The 21,188-nt window shown below is 30.7% G+C and overlaps 1 protein-coding gene across 4 annotated transcripts in view; it reads right to left on the bottom strand.

Annotated features, from left to right (window-relative positions):
* The window catches only part of LOC129954062 (glycerol-3-phosphate dehydrogenase [NAD(+)], cytoplasmic), a 39,191-nt gene extending 19,110 nt beyond the window's left edge, over nucleotides 1-20,081 (bottom strand). Inside the window, exons 1-9 of one of the 4 annotated variants that reach the window (XM_056067712.1) lie at nucleotides 19,769-20,081; nucleotides 19,630-19,710; nucleotides 19,358-19,535; nucleotides 12,209-12,415; nucleotides 11,956-12,144; nucleotides 11,715-11,898; nucleotides 11,502-11,655; nucleotides 11,347-11,439; nucleotides 7,990-8,232 (exon numbers count right to left, since the gene is read on the bottom strand). In XM_056067712.1, the coding sequence (XP_055923687.1) occupies nucleotides 8,205-8,232; nucleotides 11,347-11,439; nucleotides 11,502-11,655; nucleotides 11,715-11,898; nucleotides 11,956-12,144; nucleotides 12,209-12,415; nucleotides 19,358-19,535; nucleotides 19,630-19,673 (1,077 nt within the window). In that variant the 5' untranslated portion in view covers nucleotides 19,674-19,710; nucleotides 19,769-20,081 and the 3' untranslated portion in view covers nucleotides 7,990-8,204. Of the gene's footprint in view, nucleotides 1-6,918; nucleotides 7,567-7,989; nucleotides 8,233-11,346; nucleotides 11,440-11,501; nucleotides 11,656-11,714; nucleotides 11,899-11,955; nucleotides 12,145-12,208; nucleotides 12,416-19,357; nucleotides 19,536-19,629 lie in introns of those variants that run through there. The other 3 variants (XM_056067713.1, XM_056067711.1, XM_056067714.1) reach the window with 3 other exon arrangements.
* Between the last annotated feature and the right edge of the window lie 1,107 nt (nucleotides 20,082-21,188).

Below are 21,188 nucleotides of genomic sequence, written 5' to 3' on the forward strand. Positions count from 1 at the left end.
TTTCTTAGTTTATCTGGGATGGATAAACTTATACGTTAGTACCCATTTTACAAAAGCTGCAGACGTGAAATGAGTAAGCTCGTTGTCAAGATGTACTCTTCAGGAAAATCTTCTAAAGGAGTCATTGCGAAAAAGCTAAAATGTTCAAAGAAGATGGTTCATCAAAAAGGCTGGGATGCGACCCACACTGATAACTTCCCATTCCGTCTGTCAATTTGTCTTGCTTAAAAGTTGGTTGGTTTTCGTGTTGGGTTAAAAAAGTTGTCAGTTGAATAATTCTTAAAAAATTTTAAATTACAAACAATATTTTTCATATAAAGAAAAAGTTTAGTTTAAAAATCTAGTTTTGTTAAATAGATTTTTAGTCGAAAACAAATTTTTACCAATTTTAGTAGAATTTCTTAAATTTTTTTCAAATTAGATGAATGAATCTAATTTGAGAGATATCAAGAACCGAACATCAATATTTATCAAATATTTATACTATTTTTTGTTATAGTATTGTTTCTTTTTATTTTTTATTTTTATAAAAAAAATAGCTATTAGATTTTTCTTAAAATATAAAATATACTGAATGTTGACAAAAATATTTTTTAAAAAATAAAAGTGTTTAAAGCCAATATTTCAATGTTTTGAAAAGATATTTAAGTCGAAAATCATTTTTTTCTTTAGGTTTTTATTTTTTTCTAAAAACTGTCAATTCGATTTTTCTCCAAATTTTTCCGATAGTTGAAAACAATATTTCTTATAAGTGGAAGCCATATAACCAAATTTTTGAAAAGATATTTAAAAGATAAAAGTGTTTAAAGCCAATATTTCAATGTTTTGAAAAGATATTTAAGTCGAAAATCATTTTTTTCTTTAGGTTTTTATTTTTTTCTAAAAACTGTCAATTCGATTTTTCTCAAAATTTTTCCGATAGTTGAAAACAATATTTCTTATAAGTGGAAGCCATATAACCAAATTTTTGAAAAGATATTTGAGTCGAAAAGCAATTTTTACCAACTTTTGTTAAATTTTCCTTTAAGTTTTTATTTTTTGCAAAAAAAACTGTCAATTCCATTTTTCTTAAAATTTTATTGAATGTTAAGAAACAATATTTTCTTAAAGATAAAAGTAGTTTAAAGCCATTATCTCAAAGTTTTGAAAAGATATTTGAAACGAAGATCAATTTTTAACAACTTTTATTAATTTTTTTGTTTAAGTTTTTATTTTTTTGTATGAAAACTGTCAATTAAATTTTTCTCAAAAATTTTTCGAATGTTGAAAACAATATTTCTTATAAGTCAAAATTAGTTGGAAGCCATAATCTCAAACTTTTGAAAAGATATTTGAGTCGAAATACAATTTTTACGACCTTTGAGCAATGCTTTTTTTAAGGTTTTTATTGTTTATAAAAAAAACTGTCAATTCCATTTTTCCCAAAATTTTACCAGATGTTAAAAACGTTATTTTTCGTTGCACAAAATTGTTTTGGAGATAAAATCATTTTGTATTCGTAAAATTTTCGGGGTGAAAATCAGTTTTTTTGATCTATAAAAAAAAACGTTAATTAGATTTTTTTTTCCAACTAACGTTACTGGTTTGGTATCACCTTACAGTTACTTATATAAAATTTAATTTGAAGTCTCTAGCGTCATTGTCTCGTATTTAGGGTTAACCAAAATTGTCACCTTTTTATTAAACTGCTATGGTAAAAAAACCATCCACACAATTTTCTTAAGAGCCCTTTCTGCATCTTTCTGCCTTATAGTCTGTATAACAAAATTTATTTGAAGTTGATATCTCTTCTGGTTCTTGAGCTATGGACGACGAAAAAACATACGCACGCACAGGCTTATTTCTAAAAATCTTTTATTTTGATTCTAGTTACTTTGAAACGTCGAGATATGTCAAAATTTTCAATTTGACTATTCGGACCCATTACAATAATTTAATGTTAAAAATACCTAAACAAAGATTATTTAATTGTCCGACAAAGTAGGGTCAATCCTTTTGCCACCATCATCAGTACAGTAATTCCTGATGCAATTTTATTCCAATTAAGACATTAAATAACATCACCACTCATAAGGAATCTTTTCAAAGTGGTTTGTGCGGATGTATTAAATAAATACAACATAACTAGGGCATAGTGACTTATAATTCTGATCCATTACTGTGTGCGAGTAATGTTGTTAGGGACGCAATTGATCTACAGTTTTAAGCTGAATCCGAACGGCTGATTTAAGAAAACACTTTTCATGACATGAATTACTCTAGGAGGATTTGTCAATTTCAAAAACTTTAGGTGGCACAACCAACGACTGAACCCAAGACCTCTAGCATGACAGTCCAACTCACTAACCATCAGGCGTTTAAAGAAAAAATCTTAAACAGATCGCTTGCACTTTCGAGAACATTTAGAAAAACCGATCAGATGTGAAATGTTATGCGAATAAAGGCCGACATAAAAAAAAGGTTTTTAAAAAATAAATTATTTAATTTAACTTTATTGTTGTGCACAAAGTGGTGGTTATAATGCAAAAACTCTTTAATGTTAATTTGTGAAGGCGAAGCTATGTCAAAGAAGCTACGAACGATCGCACTTGCTTACGTTAGCAAAATATTGTTTCTTAGAATCTAATTAAGACCAGACGATTGGCAAATGAACTCGATTATGAGTTTTCATCACTTTTTTTTTTTATTATTGTTGGCCACGGTTGTGGGAACTTCCGTTTGGGTTGCTGAGCTTGACATAACTTGTGTGACTGCCAATTAAAAAAAAAGTTTCTACTTATATTAATATTAATCTAGTTGTACTTTACGTATTCATTTGTGTATTTGAGTATATAATATTGGCTTAACCAATTCCAATGAAATTTTTAACATTCATTCGGTAGGTTTGAGAATATGTTTTGTATCTATTATTTGTATTCCTTAGTGCTATGGTTCAATTGCATCAACATCGTACACGGTGCAACGATCTTATGATAGTATCAGTGACACTATGTGCAATGAAGCATTGATTGTTATTGAGGATCTTTGCATTATCATTGCCAACTGACCACTCAGTCATTTCGGTATGCATTCACCAAATCGAAATGCATCTGATTTAATAGACACTGAATTGAATCGTGAACTAGAATACAATACTGTAGAAATGGCAGATTTTGTCGCTCGCAATGTCCCACTAATGAATGAAGAACAAAGAACCATTTAAGGCCACATCTTGCTCGCACTTTCGGCAGGACAAGGTGGATTCTTTTTTGGATGCACCAGGGGGAACTTGCAAAAAATTGCTTATTTCGCTAATTCTTGCTGAAATACGATCAAATAACTGTATCGCATTGGCTGTTGCATCTTCTGGCATTGCAGCAACTTTAGGGGGCGGAGGCAGAACAGTTGATTCAGTATTTAAACTGCCACTGCCATTCCATGGCCACAGCGCTGAAACAGTGTAAAATTATAATATGGGACGAATGCACATGACATTTAAAGATATAAAAAACAACGACGGACTATTTGGGGACACTCGGTTACTCCTTTCAGGTGATTTCAGACAAACACTTCCCGGTTATTTCACGTTCAATGTACGCTTATGATCATCGCGATGTGTCGTAATGCTGAAAAAGTACAACTGAAAGTATTGCGTGTTCAAATACTTCAAGATCCATCCACTGAAACATTCTTAAAACAATTGCCAGAAATAGTTACTACAGATGAAACTGAATGGATAAAATTAACGATCGATTTCTGCAAGAATATTGCTCTCATTGACCAGATGTATCTAGATTTACAATGACAATATACAAATCATGAGTGGCTGGCAGAAAGAGCAATTTAAGAAGAAAAAAATGTGGATATAAATGAATTAAATCTCAAGATACAACATTTGTTAACAGGAGACCTGGTGTCATACAAATCTATTGATACAGTTTGTGATGCTACCGAAGCTGTAATTCATTCAAATGAGTTTTAAACTCATTGGATCTACCAGGCATGCCACTGCATAATTTACAACTGAAGGTTAGATCACCGGTAATTTAGCTTCATAATTTGAACCCAACACGGTTGTGCAACGGCACGCGATTATTTATTACAAAAAATAATGAAAAATGTTTACGAGGCCATAATTCTAAATGGCAAATTCCGAGTCAAAGTATATTATTACCGCGAATCCCTTTTATATCCACAGATGTGACAAATCAATTCAAACGCCTTCAATTTCCAAATAGATTGGCATTTGCAATGACTATCAGTAAGTCTCAAGGCTAAACGATGTCTGTCTGGGGCCAAGATTTGGGCACTTCGAAAATTTAAAAAAAATTAAAACAATTTTGTTGGTGATTTGTTAATTTAATATTTTGTCACCATTTACAGTGCTCTACAACTCTCCCACTTATATACCACATCCTTACACACTTACAATAAGTTATTTATTTCTATCAAAATATTCTCTAGAAATTATTAAAATGACAACACGACAACGTTTATCGGGTCAGCTAGTTATATTATAATATTTGGAATTTATCATCCTATAATTTTAAAGGAAAATAGAATGAGCATTTTAAATACTTAGTGCTTACAATTAAGATACATAGTCGTTGGAAAGCTTAGCTCCAGTATATGATTTTTTGTATGGGCATTAGGCTGTAAAACATGCGGCTTAGAACGTATGTACATATATGGCAATAAAGACTGGAAATAGAGCAAATACTAATGGCAGAAGTGTGCCATTACTATGAAAGCATTCGTCGCTTAAACCATGGTGTTTATAGGCAGAATATTACAAAACGATTCTTTATAAGAAAAAAATAGTTTTTCCAGCGAAGCCAACACCTCAAAGAGTATGAACTAAACAAAATTGTCCTTTGTTTTTTCTCTTTTTAAAGATGATTTTAGTTTAAATTTTGAAAATAAATCATTGAACCAAATAAGTTAGTTTATACTTCTAATAACTTATCTTATAGCGCTCGTTTTACGGCACTAGGTAGACCAGGACTCATATATTTTTGTCTATCTTCCCTAAAAAACAATTGTTTGTAACTTGGGAGGTTTCAACATACCTTTCGCTGAAAAACAGACTGATTTCATGTACGCTAATAATTTGTTGTTTTATCAGCAGAAACACAAAACACATATGTATATATGTTTACTGCTCTTCTTTCGTTTTACACATCGAGCTAAATGTATTTAAAGTTTGTCATCAATCTACACAACCCTAAAGGCGATAGCTTTACAATTTTGACCTACCTGTTGTTGATCTTTCTTATCTGAAAATTCATTTGTCACTCTGGTTTCTTTAATGTAATGTCCAACGTCAAATTCTCCATAAAACCGTTCTTGATCTAGATCACTCAAACATACAAATTTCAACTGTTTTTTCTTTCCATGTGCCAAATACAAATTGATTTATTTTTAATTTAAGATCAAATCTTCAGATCTGGATTTCCGGTAGATTTATCCCTCTTTGCACCAATACATACAATCTTTTAAAAATAATTAGCTGGTAATTAGACAGCTGTACCGCAATCGTTCACACGCAATCGTTCACACGCACATGAGGTTACAGTAATACAAACAAATAATTCCAATCGCGTTCCATCCTTCACGAAAAAAAAATCAATTTTTAAAGGAAATCTGAATTTACCTATGGAAAACCCCATTAATTTTGATTACCAGTATCATATAATTTTGTTGTTATGAAATAATTGTTTGTTCCGAGTTTGGCTGAATCTTTATAAATTGATCAGCATTGGCGAATTTTTTCCAGTTTTGTTGTAAAGGGTGATTTTTTTGAGGTTAGGATTTTCATGCATTAAAATTTGACAGATCACGCGGGATTTCAGACATGGTGTCAAAGAGAAAGATGCTCACTATGCTTTGACATTTCATCATGAATAGACTTACTAACGAGCAACGCTTGCAAATCACTGAATTTTATTACCAAAATCAGTGTTCGGTTCTAAATTTTTGTTTCGACAAATTTTGTTCAGCGATGAGGCTCATTTCTGGTTGAATGGCTACGTGAATAAGCAAAATTGCCGCATTTGGAGTGAAGAGCAACCAGAAGCCGTTCAAGAACTGCCCATGCATCCCGAAAAATGCACTGTTTGGTGTGGTTTGTACGCTGGTGGAATCATTGGACCGTATTTTTCAAAGATGCTGTTGGACGCAACGTTACGGTGAATGGCGATCGCTATCGTTCAATGCTAACAAACTTTTTGTTGCCAAAAATGGAAGAACTGAACTTGGTTGACATGTGGTTTCAACAAGATGGCGCTACATGCCACACAGCTCGCGATTCTATGGCCATTTTGAGGGAAAACTTCGGAGAACAATTCATCTCAAGGAATGGACCGGTAAGTTGGCCACCAAGATCATGCGATTTGACGCCTTTAGACTATTTTTTGTGGGGCTACGTCAAGTCTAAAGTCTACACAAATAAGCCAGCAACTATTCCAGCTTTGGAAGACAACATTTCCGAAGAAATTCGGGCTATTCCGGCCGAAATGCTCGAAAAAGTTACCCAAAATTGGACTTTCCGAATGGACCACCTAAGACGCAGCCGCGGTCAACATTTAAATGAAATTATCTTCAAAAAGTAAATGTCATGGACCAATCTAACGTTTCAAATAAAGAATCGATGAGATTTTGCAAATTTTATGCGTTTTTTTTTTAAAGTTCTCAAGCTCTTAAAAAATCACCGTTTACTTCTTGTTTCTGCTGAGGACATCATTTTCGTCTTTATTTTTTGTTTGTCTTAGCTTTGATGTTAATCAGCTTTTTTTCTGAGATGTTATTTTTTTAATTTTTGCAAGTCGTAAGAACTTGGTCTATGAGACTAATACAGTTTGCAAGCAATCCCAAAAACATAATCTACACTATAACATACAAACCTTTAATTATTTACAAATAAATAATAATATTCTCTCGAAACTTTAGGAAAACAATGAATTTTAATCGTGAAATTTATTCATTCAACAATAACACCTCCACCTCATTTTAAGAGCTTAATTAGCATTTCAATTGTACTTTGCTTGTTTATAATAAACTTTTTTTTATCAATAATAAATTTTTCTAAATAGAGGATTTTAACTATAATTTACACATAAAAACACATGCGTTTCTATAAAATATATGTCCTTCAGTTTTCGGTTGATCAAAAACAAATAATTTACTTATTAATTAAATAAATATAATGTATCTATTTACATATTTTGTTTTTGGTGGTGGTAACAAATGTTGTTAGGAGGTAAAATATTCATTTGGAGTTTTGAGTAAGAACATAGGTCACAGTTCTTTTGTAGATAAGGTTGTATAGTGATTGCTAATACAATGTTTAAAGTATAATTTTTAAAAGAAATTTAAAAACTACTATTTGTTACTTGGGTGGATTCACTATACATTTTTTCGGCGGACGTAGATATGCAAGATTCTATAGTTCTTCATTTTGTCACCGCATTTAAATGTTTTCAAATTATTAATAAAAATAATGTTTTTCGTTTTAAATAATTTTTGACTGTACACTGTTTTCAAAAGTTGTAACTAAAACGCTGTTATTACAGTTATTACAATTTTTGCCTGTTGAAAAACAAACAAAAAAGTATTATGAGTATTTGAAAATTAAATTTCAGAATAAAACACTTAACAATTTTGTTTTGTGCATTCTTGATAGCAAACCATATATAAATATTATAAAAACAAGGCCACTAAATTAAATTTAAAGAAAAAAAATATATACCCACATTTTCACTGCATTACCAAATTTTCAAATTTTGCTTTGTTTCCAATTTATTTAATAGAATTTATGGCCAATCGGAAGTGAATAGTTGTCTATATTTTAAAAAAAGGAGTGGGTAACACAAAATTTTAAGGTTTTTCTTTTGTTAATTATACAATAAAAAACAATGCAGTACGAAAGGAAACAGAAACTATTTATAAAGCACAAATCATAAAATGGCAATTTACAATGTTTTTTGATTGCATGATTGAAAAACGTATGAAAGTTTAATACGATTTATTAAATATAATTTCAAAAAATATTATTTCATTTATGTATAATTATGTTTATAAGTTTAATTAGACATGTAGTTATTATAGACAAACATCATTATTTTAAAAAAAAAGTAATAATGAAGTGGAATGAAATCACAATCTTAAAATCTTTATTAAACATTCCATGTACTGGTTATTGCTTCAAAGAATTTATAGAGCTGCTGTTAAAGTTTTGCAGGCTTAACACGATCCCTACAAAATTAAATTTTTTTTTTCAATTTAAAACAAAAGAAAACAAATAAGAGAACTTAATAAATGATATGTTTTAATTAATAATGAAAAAGTACAAAGGAACATGGTTAAAGAGGAAGAGTTTGAATGGGATGATATCTGAAATATTGGAGAAAATATTAACAAAAATATTAAAAAAGGAAATAAGCTCAAAGATCTAATAAATCATAAGCAAACTAATAGTTTAAGGAAGTTGTTAAAGCTTTAATAATAAAATATGTATGTATGTATGTTTATGAATTTAGTAAAACAAAGTAGGTAGTCGATTATTTTTGTCATCTACGTATAGCAGATTTTTTTGCGTAAACCAACAAATAAAATTAGTAGTTTAAATTTTATGAAATTACAAATATAAATACATATATACATATTTATGCGCATCATAATTCTTCTTATCAAAAAATACTGTTTATAAAATTCTACCTGACTATCACATATGTATTTCAAACTGAAAATATCTCCTTAAGTTTAATAAGGTAATAAAATTCAGCCCCAAATATATATATGTATGTATTTAAAAAGCGATAAGATAATGTCACGTAATTGAGTTTTGTTTTTAAATAAGCAATTAACTGTACCTAATCATTTTACATATGAAATTAAACATTTTAAACTAAGTGCTTAAGAATGAGAGAAAAAAACTATTTGAAAAGGCCTCAAAATAGGCAAACAAACTTGTGGGTTAGTTAGATGACGCAACAGCAATGAAAAATCAGCTTAATCCGATCTCTATGGATCTTTAGTGCTTGAAATATAAGAAGTTCTTGTAAAATCAGTAAAAGATTTTTGACTGAGAAAAAAATATTCAAACTTACTATTTAAATCGAAACTATTACCATTTAAAACGAAAACTCCACATGTTTTGTTTGCAATTTCAAATTTAATCCATTCACATGGTCTTATATTTTAAATTTCTGTCTTTAAATTAATAGAACTTACATTATTTATTTTTTATGAAATTTCACCCTTTTTAGATGTTTTCATAAGAAAAATATATGTATGTTTCACTAGACTTATTACTAGTTACAAACTATTAGTTCGTAAAAAAATTTCTAATAAGCAAAACTACATATGAAAATACATACATTGTGTGTTTCTTGAAAATTTAAAGCATACAACAACAAAAATTCACATATTTATGTCATTGTAGAACTCTAATTGGATTGCTCTAATGTTATGTCCTTTTGGGTTGTTAAAGCACTACCGAGCTGCAAGGGCCTAATACCGATCGATAATAAAAGCTTCCGTCGTCTAAAGTGGTAGATAACATACAGATCGTACATTTTGATGCAATTTATGTCTTCTATGTTAGGTATGTATACCGAATGTGAACACAATGAATTAACAATTATTATTGGCGTTCGTTCCTATCTTATGATATTAAAAAGCGATAAGAGGCCAAAAAGGCATTTCTTTGGTCAAAATAGATGTTTAAATATCGTTTCCGTTTGTCATTATGACTTAAATTTTCTTTTTAATTCATTTGAAGATCAAATATTTCTTCAATCGATCGGGTTTTTTAATTGATGACTTTCATAAGTCATCGAACTGTTATTATAATTTTACTCAGTAAACGTCGAAACGAAACCTTATGAAGTTCGGAGTTGATGACCGCAACTTTAAAAGCTTAAACTCTAATTTTCGTCGAAAATCTTTTCCACAACGAATAACAAATTTGATATACAAATCTGAGTCTTACTTAACTTAAGGTGGCGCTACAGTCCTGTGAGTCTAGTAAGTCATTTTGCGATGTTACCGCGCCAGTGAGACAATGGACAGGTTCTCACGACATAAGGACTTGCAGGCGCATTTCTAGTATCTGATTGGCCAATTGTCAAAAAATTGGCTTCTAAATAAAGCAACTCTGTTGGAAAGCTAGTCAAGAAAAATATCCCTAACTATCAAATCAAGTCTACTTATGTCAAAATGACACTTAATTATTTTTTTTTTTTTTATTGAATTGAAAATTGGATTTATTACTCTATTATTTGTTTATTTTCAGCACAATTCCATTTAATGTTTTGTGTAAAAGGATTTCTTGTCAAAGTGGAAAAGAAATAAATAATATTTTCTTAATGTTTTTTGATATTTTTGTACGATGAACTGAAGGTAGAGGTTAGTTATATAAAATTCCAAGTTTGAAATTTATGACACTTCAAAAACTTACTTGCTCCCTTGGTCAAAGTTAAGATTCAAATAATGCAGTCAAAATAAACATTTAAAGAATGCAGTTGACTGCAAATAAAGTCCCTTATGTTGTCTGAACCTGCCCCATAAGTTGATTGAAGTATCGAAAATATCGCAGCCGTTCAGATTAAACGATCCAAATCAGGAAATTTCACGGAGTTCTCAATGGTTGAACATTGCTTAGACCACATTTACAACACTCATGCTAGATGAAGTTGACTAATTAAATCAAGCCGATTACCATTTAAAACGAACGTACATTTTTCGATTGTGTAATTTGTCAAGTCAAAACTCATGTATAATTTTTGAAAATTATTTCATTGGTTTTATTAACCTTTCATGTTCATATGCAAAAGTTTGAAAATGATTAATTTAATATGAAAAGAACTTCAGCCTTCAATACTCAATAAATAATAATAAATTTAAAATTTTGTATTTTTCGGATAGGTATTGGTGTGCATATAGATAACATAAAGAAGAAAACGTGAAATAACAAATTTACAAAAGGAATAAAATAAAAATGATGAAGCAGACGCAAAATTTAATGATTTCATTTTATTTTACTCAAATTTAACATTTTGTTGTAATATTTACCAATCAACTAGTTTTGATATAGTTGCAAAAAAATTAACAAATAAAGTAACAAGTAATAACAAATAAAATAACAAATAAAAACTAGAATTTTACTTGGAAATAATATAAACGTTCTATATAACTAATACAAAAGTTATCATGCCAAAGAATGCAGAAATGCAGAAAATAAACATACATTTTAAACATTAATATATAAATTGACTTAATTTGAAACTGTAGACAAAATGCGGTACACAAATAGTATACCAATAAAAGAAAAACTACACATCAGGCTCTATACATCAGGATACTTACATGTGTTCTGGATGTGAACGTATGCAGTCGATAAGTTGTGTTGCTTTAAGTTCGCCTATACAGATCCTATGGATAGCTGTAAATAGGGGGAATCTGGAGGAACGAGACATGTATTAATTTTGAATCAATGTTTTTTATAACTTCAAAACAATTACTTGTTTTCCATTTGTTTGGCTTTTAACATGTAGTTTACTTCTTCAGCAGTAAACGGACCTTGTAGCTTTTGCCCATTTAGCATTTCTCCTTCAAGCTCTTTGATTGATTTGCCAGTTTTTACAAAAGCTTCGGATACTTTTCTGTTACGACCACCTTCGTTTAAAAAAAAAAGTTTTATGAAACAAGCCAAGACAGCAGAAAATGAATAATACCGTAACAAGTAGTAATCAAATCAGCGACACCACAACTTTCAAAGAATGTTGCCAATTTGCTACCAGGATAAAAGATATCCACAAATCTAATCATTTCCATCAACCCCAATCGAATGACAGCAGCTTTTGTATTGTCACCCAGACCTAAACCATCGACGAAACCTGCTCCACAGGCGACAATGTTCTATAAAACAAAAATATGAAATATAATTTTTTAACCAAATAAATCTATCTTATAAACCTTAAGCGCTCCACAAACTTCAACAGCGTCGACATCATCAACCACAACGACCCTAAAGTGGTCTGCTTGGAAAATATCTCGAAGAATTTTGCCGTATTTGATGTCCTTGCAGCCAATAGTTGTTTCGCAGAAGTTCTCGTCAGCTACTTCATTTGCCAAATTGGCTCCCATCAAAACAGAGCATGGAATCTTAAAAAAATAATAAAGTTTTTTATCGACGAAGCACGTTATTAACAAAATATCACAATCATACTTTAAGATGACGGGTAATGATATGTGAAATCAGATCAATACCACCACCTTCGGCTTTGTCAAAGCCTTTAATAAGGGAAATGGCGACGGCAGTTGGCTTGATCTTGCCCAACAAACTGGCACAAAAATTACGAATAAATTGATGTGGCACAACAAAGATAAGTATGTCAGCAACTTTAGCAGCCTCCACAATATCAGGAACGGCTACCTGAAAAAATCAAATTTGTAATTAATTATTTCATATAATTTTATTATACATAACTACAAAAATAACAAATTAAAAAATATCTTAAAACTTTCCGTACTTAAAGGATAAAATATCACATTAAATTATTAAGCTTAAACAAAGGGAAATAATTATGTATATAAAATCTCTCAATTTGTTCCCGCTAATTTGCCTTGAAAAAAAAATGTTTAAAATTGTTTCTAATCCTTAAATAAATGGTCTTTTCACATTTATTTTAGCATACTCACATCTTTTAATAAAGAATTAACCAAATTAAAATTAATTAAGGTTTCCTTGCTTTAGTTTAAAGTATATTGTATTTCGGATTGAAAATTATAATCTTTCTAGAGATTTTATGAGTACTTCGGTTAATAATCTTGCGTGAATCTTCATTATTTGGCGTGTCTTCTTTGGCAAAATGCATCATTTCGATGCTTAGGTTCCGAATTTAGTTAACAGGAAAAACTAGCAAAAACTGAACATTGTCCAGTATACACTTCAATTTTAGAAGTTTGTGTTTATTTATTTATTTATTTAATTCGTTAAACAAACTAACGATAGAACTTAAGACTAATATTGCATTTATTCTTAGATATATAGATTTACAATGCTTTAAGCAATTTGCAAAAAAAAGAAGCTAAACTGAAGTATTGAAAAAATTTAGTGTTTTACTTTCAAAATCATCGCTTACGGAATATACCAAAAAGTAATACTTGTTGTAAACTGAAATCAATTGGTTGAGGGGACTGTTTTTACCATAGTTCGATCTGCTTGATATAGAACGTAAAGGAACCTGTCTTTTAATACTTAAACGGCTATAAATAAAGTTTAATTGTTCCAAAATTGATGGTGATATGACTGACTTATTGATGAATGTACTCTCTATGTCTATTGGACCATGGGAAGAAACGGAGGCAAAAGCGCATGAACCTTCTTTGTACTCCTTCTATTCTGTTTATATGGACTGCATAAAAGGAAGAATCATGTGAAAACCGTTTTATAAATCCGAGTGTCTTATTTGCTTTTTTAATAACATAGTCATAATAATTTGTAAAAGTTAATTTTGAGTCAAGAATAATACCTAGGTCAGAGAAAATAGTGAGTTTAGTCAAATAAGAAGAGGCTATCTTCTGATAATTGAAAGTCAAAATATTTTGTTTGCGTGTAAAACACATTGATTTACATTTGTCTATGTTAAGTAAAAGCTTATTTATAAAACACCATTCGCGAAAACCTTTTAGATTGTCTTGTAGAAGTAAACAGTCGTCAAGTGAGTCAATACGTTTGAAAATTTTAATGTCATCAGCTGAAATTAAAACAGATGAGTGTTTTATAATAGAACGTAAGTCTTTAGTACAAAATAAAAAGTAAAGGACCTAAGTAGCTACCTTGTGGTACGCCAGAGTTGGTATATCTGTATGATCTATGAAATACGACGAAACCCAAATAACAAATTTATCGTTAAAGCCTTGGGATTTAAGTTTGGAAGTTAATGTTTTATGGCACAATTTATCAAAGGCCTTACTGAAGTCTGTGAAGACACAGTCAACTTGTTCCGTTTTTCAAACGAAGTTGACTTATTTCTAACAAAACCATGTTGACTGTCATAAATTATAGACTAACAATTAAACGATATGACTTTACAAATAATGAACTCAAACAACTTAGGGATGACGGACAGTTTTGCAATGGGACGATCATTTTGTATTTCATTTTTACAACCCTTTTTATGTATTGGTGTTATGTACGAACTCTTCCAAATTTCAGGAAAAATTGAAGATTTGAGCTATTCATTAAAAAGAATATAAAGAGGATAGGATAAATAGGATGCGCATTTTTTTCATAAGATAAGAAGGTACACCATTTGCACCATAGCTAAAACAAACGTCAAGCTCTGAAGCTTTGTGAACGATTTCATTTTCAGAGATCCAAAGTCTAATTGAATTCAAATAAGGGAAATTTTGTGAGAGGGCCAATGACTCAGGCGTTTGACGGGAGTTCGCTACCTCGAAAGCATCTTTGAAAAAATTTGCAAACATATTTGTTCTCCAAAATATAATCAAAACTACTTATTTTTGCAATGAGAACTGAGAATAGAATTGTTTGGAATACATTTTTCAATTCTTAACTTTTTCATTTGAATGAGACTTTGCATTTAAAATGATAGTTTGGGGGATCAAGTGATTTGTTTATGATTTGGCGTTATTAATATTTCAAGTTCCCGAACCCGAGCCCCTGCCCCCTAGTTCAACATAGGCAAACATACAGACAAATACATACATAGATCAACTTGACTTTTTGGTAACAAAAATTTTTTATTTTAAATTCTCCTGCTTTGTCTACTTAACCAAATATCAATCTAGAGAAAATCTTTAAAATATCCCAAGCTTCCAACATTATTTTATTGACTATTTAAATAAATGACAATTTAATTTATTCTTCATAAAAAGAATATAAAAATTGAATGTAGAAAGATTTTCAACTGGAGATGCTCGTGGTTTAAGAAAGTAGATCAAAGTGCCAGGTTAAAAACCTTATAAAATTATATGCAAAATAATAAACAACATAGCTTTCGAATGCCTTGAAGTTATTTGTTTTATAAGATGGGATTCCATATTTTAACTTTAAATGCATTCTTGAGTCTGAAAACTAAAAAAAGAAGAGCTTCGTTTGGTTTCTCAAATAAGAATTTAAAGAAGATTTGACCATTATTTCGAAAATTAATTTCGTTTCTTTTTTTCATTTTTAACGGCTTTCCCATAGGATCTATAAATATTAAAGTGAACAACTGGAGATTTCAAATGTATTATTGGTACGTTCAGATGTCATAAGATACTTGAAGTTAACTTAAAACCTCACTAAACCAACACGAACCGTTAAGTTTTCTAACGATTTTATGTTGTTTTTTTGGGTTTACACAGGCGAATTCGTGTGCAATGATTAACTACCATGCTAATTATTTTAATTGATATTTATCTATTCAATACATTGAGAAATTAAATGTCATTTGAAATTAATTTATTTCCATGGAAAATTTAGAAAGAAGTGGAATTTTTTTTGAGTATTAAATAAAAGAATTGAACTATTAATTACTCTGTTATCGCCCTGCCGTCTAAACGTAGCGCACGGCGTTAAAAATATCGCTGCAGTTGCATGAACAATGTGTTTTTAAAATTTATTCTTTGTTAAATTCTTGAAATCAACGCACAGTGACCCCCACGACTAATCGGACATAGAACTCCATAATTGCATGTCTCACAAATATTAGGACACATTGCATTTAGTATTTTGTGGCGTATCCTTTTGATTTAATTACCGACTCAAGGCGTCTAAACATTGAAGAAACCAGTTTTGAACAAACTTCAAGGGGTATTTTTGCCCATTCTTCTTGAAGACCCGTCTTTAGCTCCTGAATAATTCGAAAATTCGTTTGAGCTACTCGACGTCCCAATTGAGTCCAAATATGCTCAATTGCATTAAGGTGAGGGGACTGTGCAGGTGTTTTAAGCACTTTGGGACAATTATACAACAACCACGACCTTGCTGTGTAAGATGTATGCTTGGGGTCGTTGTCCTGGTAGAAGGAATTGTCTCTTATTCCAAGCTTACTGACACTTGGCACCAAATGTTGCTGTAAAATGTTGATGTAGCCGTATTGATCCATTTTACCTTCCACAAAGTGTAAGTTTCCAACACCAGAACACGGCATACACCCCAATACCATAACCGACTCACTGCCATGTCTCACAGTTGCCCGTGTATGTTTATGAGAGAATTCTTCATTTGCTTTTCTCCATACAAACATTCGTCCGTCTGATCCTTTCAGATTAAATTTGCTTTCATCCGTGAACAAAACCTATTTTATGATGTTATAATGTGCATCCGTACACAAACAATACAAATTCAAGAAATGTAACATTATTCCAGAATGACGCATCCTTAGTTAAATGTTCCCTAGCAAACTTAAGCCTTTCTTTTCTATTTTTTTCACATATGAATGGTTTTTTTCGAGCTACGCGGCCATTCAGATCCTGTTTTCGCAGTACTCTTCGGATCGTTTCGTTGCTCAGTTCCTTATTCCTGGTCTCCTTCAAAACACCTTTAGATATTCCGAGAATAAACAAAAGGATTTTCCTTCACTTGCCGAACAAGTAGCTTTTCTTCATTTTTGAAAAGTAAAATTATGTCCTGAAGTTTTGAATGGCTCCGTTGGACAATTTTGGCTATTTCTCTAACTGATTTTCCATCCTGACTATGATTTATAACTTATTTTCGTATTTTAACAGACGTCTGTTTACCTTTTGGGCCATAAGGCTTAGCGGAAAGCTTAAAAAAAAAAAAAAAATGAATATGAACATATCCTAATCATAATTTTACGGGAAAGGTACTGTTACTGAGTACTCTACAGTGCATCAGTAGCAAGGGCCCGATTATGTGTGGGAGACGGAATATTAGAGTTGTTTTAGTTTTTAGTTTACATTGCTCTGTTTATTAATTCTAAATAAGATTTTATTAATAAAAAAATAAGCTTAAGGGTTTCTATTCAATACATTTAAATAGATAGATTGCACTATTAAAATGTTTCTTTTCTGTGTCCGATTGGTCGTGGGGTCACTGTATGTAAGTTGGCTTAAAAAAAATGAAATGTTATCGAATCCGAACTGGGTTCAACAAACACTTTAAGATAAGTAATCTTTGTTTTGAGAATGTAAGGTGCTTTTATTATGTAAATATCATTCTCTGCTGATAAGCCGGCATTAACTATCGAGTATGTTATTAACGTAAACAACGATTTTTTTTCACACATTAAATTTTATAAAAGTGCAGAATTTTGATGTTTAACGATTCTTTATCTTTATTATCTTTTTATATCACGATCATTATCTGTTAAAAATATTATAAATGTTTAAACTCATTAATTTTAGGTTGGTCGTGAACTTTATTATTTTTTGAACGATTGCCTAAATTGTTTTTTGTTTGTAAAATTGTACAAGCAATAATATAATATGGAAAAAAAGCTTTCTTATTTCTTATCAATTTGATATAAACCACTCACGATCTGAACAGCGCGGCGCAGCGTGGCAAATAAAAATACACAAAGGGAATAATAAATATACATTTAATAAGAAGACAAATTTTAAAAGAACAAAGGACACTTAAGTGATCATATAAAGAAAAGATTTCCATGCGGATTTGTATGCGGGCGAAGCATACAAAGATCATCATCATCTCGTCAAGTATTAATAAAAAACCGAAAAATATAGTGCCCATGAAAAATCGGTGAAATATTGTAGTTAATGGTTTATGAAAAGTAGATTGTTCAATTATATTGCGCTAGCGTTTTTAAGAAATGTAACAAGATGCACCGATTTTGAATTTAAAGCTATCGAACAAATATGCAAACATATTTTTTATCTTTTCATTCTTGCCAAAAAAACAATAAATGGAATCAAATTTAAATTTAAACACAGTACAACAATTAGAAGAAAAAATGGAGATAATTGAGAAACGAAAGCAATATTTGTACGCTGACTATCTGCTGCGGCGTAAATAAACTTATCATCTATTCTAGTTATTATCTCCTATTTCTACAATTTTTCATATCTTCTAACTATGTTCGGATTCAAGAAAAACTTTCGCTAGAAAAAAAATACAAAACAAATCATCGGTCACCGAAAGCAGTTTCCGCAACAAAGAACCTATCGGAGGATTCATATAAATTTCGTAGGAAATCAGTGAAAATTCCGCTCCGAACGGTTACCTCGACAGTGCCAATTATAATCAAAAATACTTGTTTTTAATTTTGATTTTAGTGGGGACTTAAAACCTATGAATTTCGCTTAAATTATGAGCTATTACTATTACGGGTTTTAAATTTTTAAGCAATAATATCGTATAAATCGTATATAGCCGCAATGGACCAATTCCTGAAAAAGTTAAAGCCAACGCCTTTTGTTGTTTTATTTGTAAAATTTTTCCCAATATGTTTGTATAAGAAATCATTCTAAACTTTGTGCGTTTTTAATATAACTTCAAATAAAATTAAATGTATAGATTCAATTACATAAATCAAATAATCAACTATTTATTTAGTTTCAATTTTGTATAAAGTGGTGAATGCATAACAAAACTAAGTAAATACATTTCTATTCCTTAAAGTACCTGCTTAATCAAAAAAGGTTATGCAAAAAAACACTTAGGTTGTAAACAAACAATTCTAATCTAGAAGTATTTCAAAAAGATATCCAACCATAATTTCAACCCGGAATGTCATTACTTTCGATTGCTTTCCGATCGCATGGATTTATATTTCATTTATAATCAATGTCACTGTCACTTTCCGGAAAAATACAAAACAGAAAAATGAATTACGGTTATTCAGACAACAAAAAACATATTATTTTATATGCTCTGCAAGTAGGTATAATAAAATTATTTTTTTTGGAGGCGCCAAGGAACAGCTTTTGGTTGAAATATAAATAATAATCAATAAGGGCTTAAGAGCATAGTATTAAAATTACTCTTACTCATAAAAGTCAAAAATAGATACAAAATACGAAGACCTTGAATCCTTCCTATGATGTAGCGTTATACATAATGTCTTTGATCTCTACTTTGCTATCAATTGGCCTTGCACTCACTCTCCTGTCAGCTTTCAAGGTTCCTAGAGCGAAGTACTTTTTCTTTCATATGAAACAAACAAAAACAGACAATCTTTGCCTTTTCTCAAATTAGATAACCTTTACGTAAGAAATAAAAATGCGCTAATGACCATGGTTTGCCAATGTCATCTCTCTGCAACGATGCATCTTCTTGAGACAAAGATACACATTATATTTTAAAAGATAATATGCATATTTCTATTGCCCACGTAATTTTTAATTTTTATTACCATTTGCAACTAGACAAAAAAATTCTACTTACTACATTGGGTGGCAACTTGTGTCCAGGCAGATATTTTACGTTCTCGTGAGTAGTGTTTATGATTTCGGTCAATTTTTTGCCATCGATCATTTCCTCATAAACATACATCGTTACTCTTTCATCGAACTCTGGCAATTTAGCTGCATTTTTACCAACAATTTTAGCGATTGCTGATCCCCTGCAATGATAAAGAACCATGTATTATATAATGGTTACTAGGCCGCGCAATGAAACTTTTGCTTGCTCCACAAATTTGGTGCGAAATTTCTTACCAGTTTCCTGAGCCTACAATGCAAACGGAAATTTTCTCGGCCATATTGGTGTTTCGTTAGTTTATAAAATAAAACAAAAATCTAAAAGAGAATTTACTTTTTTTTTTAATTTGGTTTAATTATGAAGCGATAAGCGAACCTTCCAAATCAACACGAAAACACTAACTGAATGCGCGAGCGAGCGAGGGAACAAAAGTTCGTCTTCGTCGTCGTCCGTCGTCCCTAATAGATTTTATTTGTTTTATATACTATGTAATGTGTGTACATACACTTGTATTTAAAAACAGTTTGACAAAAATGTATTATAATTCTGTTCTGATTTAAGCTTTTCTGAAATTTGTTTTTGTTTTCACAATAAAGGTTTGTTCTTTTTTTTCGGACGTGTATTTATTTTTATATCATGGTCGGTGACGTCGTCGGCGAGTGTTGGCTGGCGCGCGCTTATATTTTCTTAAATAAAAAATTAAATAAATTGTAATACATATAGCTTTTTTGTAAAGTCCAAGTTCAAAGTTACATTATTTTCGTCTTCTGCACTTTATTAATCCCGATTGAATTGAATAATTTTCTTTATCAAATGTAAGGAATTGTTATTTGTATGAATTGTATTGTGTTCTTTGATTTTTTCTTATCAAATTGACATATTCGTTTTGTGTTCATATTCGCTATAAAAGCAAATGAATGCATTCAGGGAAAAACAGAGTGTATTTTTGTTCAGGGTATTAATATAGGTTTTCTAACTCCACGTTCATATGTTTAGGTTAAAAACCAATCATAAATGTAAGAATACACGAATAGGCTTTTCACACCGAACACAAAACCTAAAAATAGTGCACACTATATACTTACACGTTTTCGTTTGAAGTAGCAAGTGAAGAACAGTATGCGCACTCCATAACTCGGATATCACCTTCATCTTCGTATTTTGTCGATGAATACCTACTGAAGTCACCAGGAGCAGGAAATGTACATATTCACAAATTATGCTTTGTGTTTTTATTTATTTTAAGCTTTACCTCACGGACGACTGTCCTCCACAATAAAATCAAGGTTGTTTATCCTATGTTCACTAACAATATTGAAAGCAAAATATTTGTTTTGACCCTAGTCCATCTTAGAATTACTACTAAGTTTCGGCTTGTTTTATATAAAACTAGTTGTGTTTTACGAAAACTTGTGGGTTACGAATAGTGTATGAGAAAACTTAAGTTTTTGAAGTAGGTTTTCGACCAAAATGAATAATTTCGCTGTGCAATAAAACCATCAAACAAACATCAAGTATTACAAAATACTGGAAACAAATCCGGATTCATCCGGCAAACTAACTTATATCAACAAGATACATTTATAATAAATAAAATATACATTCCATACAATCAAAAATAAGAATAAAATGTTGACTTTTCCTAAGTCCTAAGTTCAGGCTATTTATAAGTAAATTAAAACTTAAGTCAGGACCTCCCCTGATTTTCCAGACATCCCTTTATTGATCTGGACCTCCCTTCATTTTTCTAGACTTTCCTTGAAATCTCCAGACCTCCTTTGATTTTTCAAGACCT

Source organism: Eupeodes corollae, chromosome 1, assembly GCF_945859685.1.
Source record: "Eupeodes corollae chromosome 1, idEupCoro1.1, whole genome shotgun sequence".
Lineage (NCBI taxonomy): Eukaryota > Metazoa > Arthropoda > Insecta > Diptera > Syrphidae > Eupeodes > Eupeodes corollae.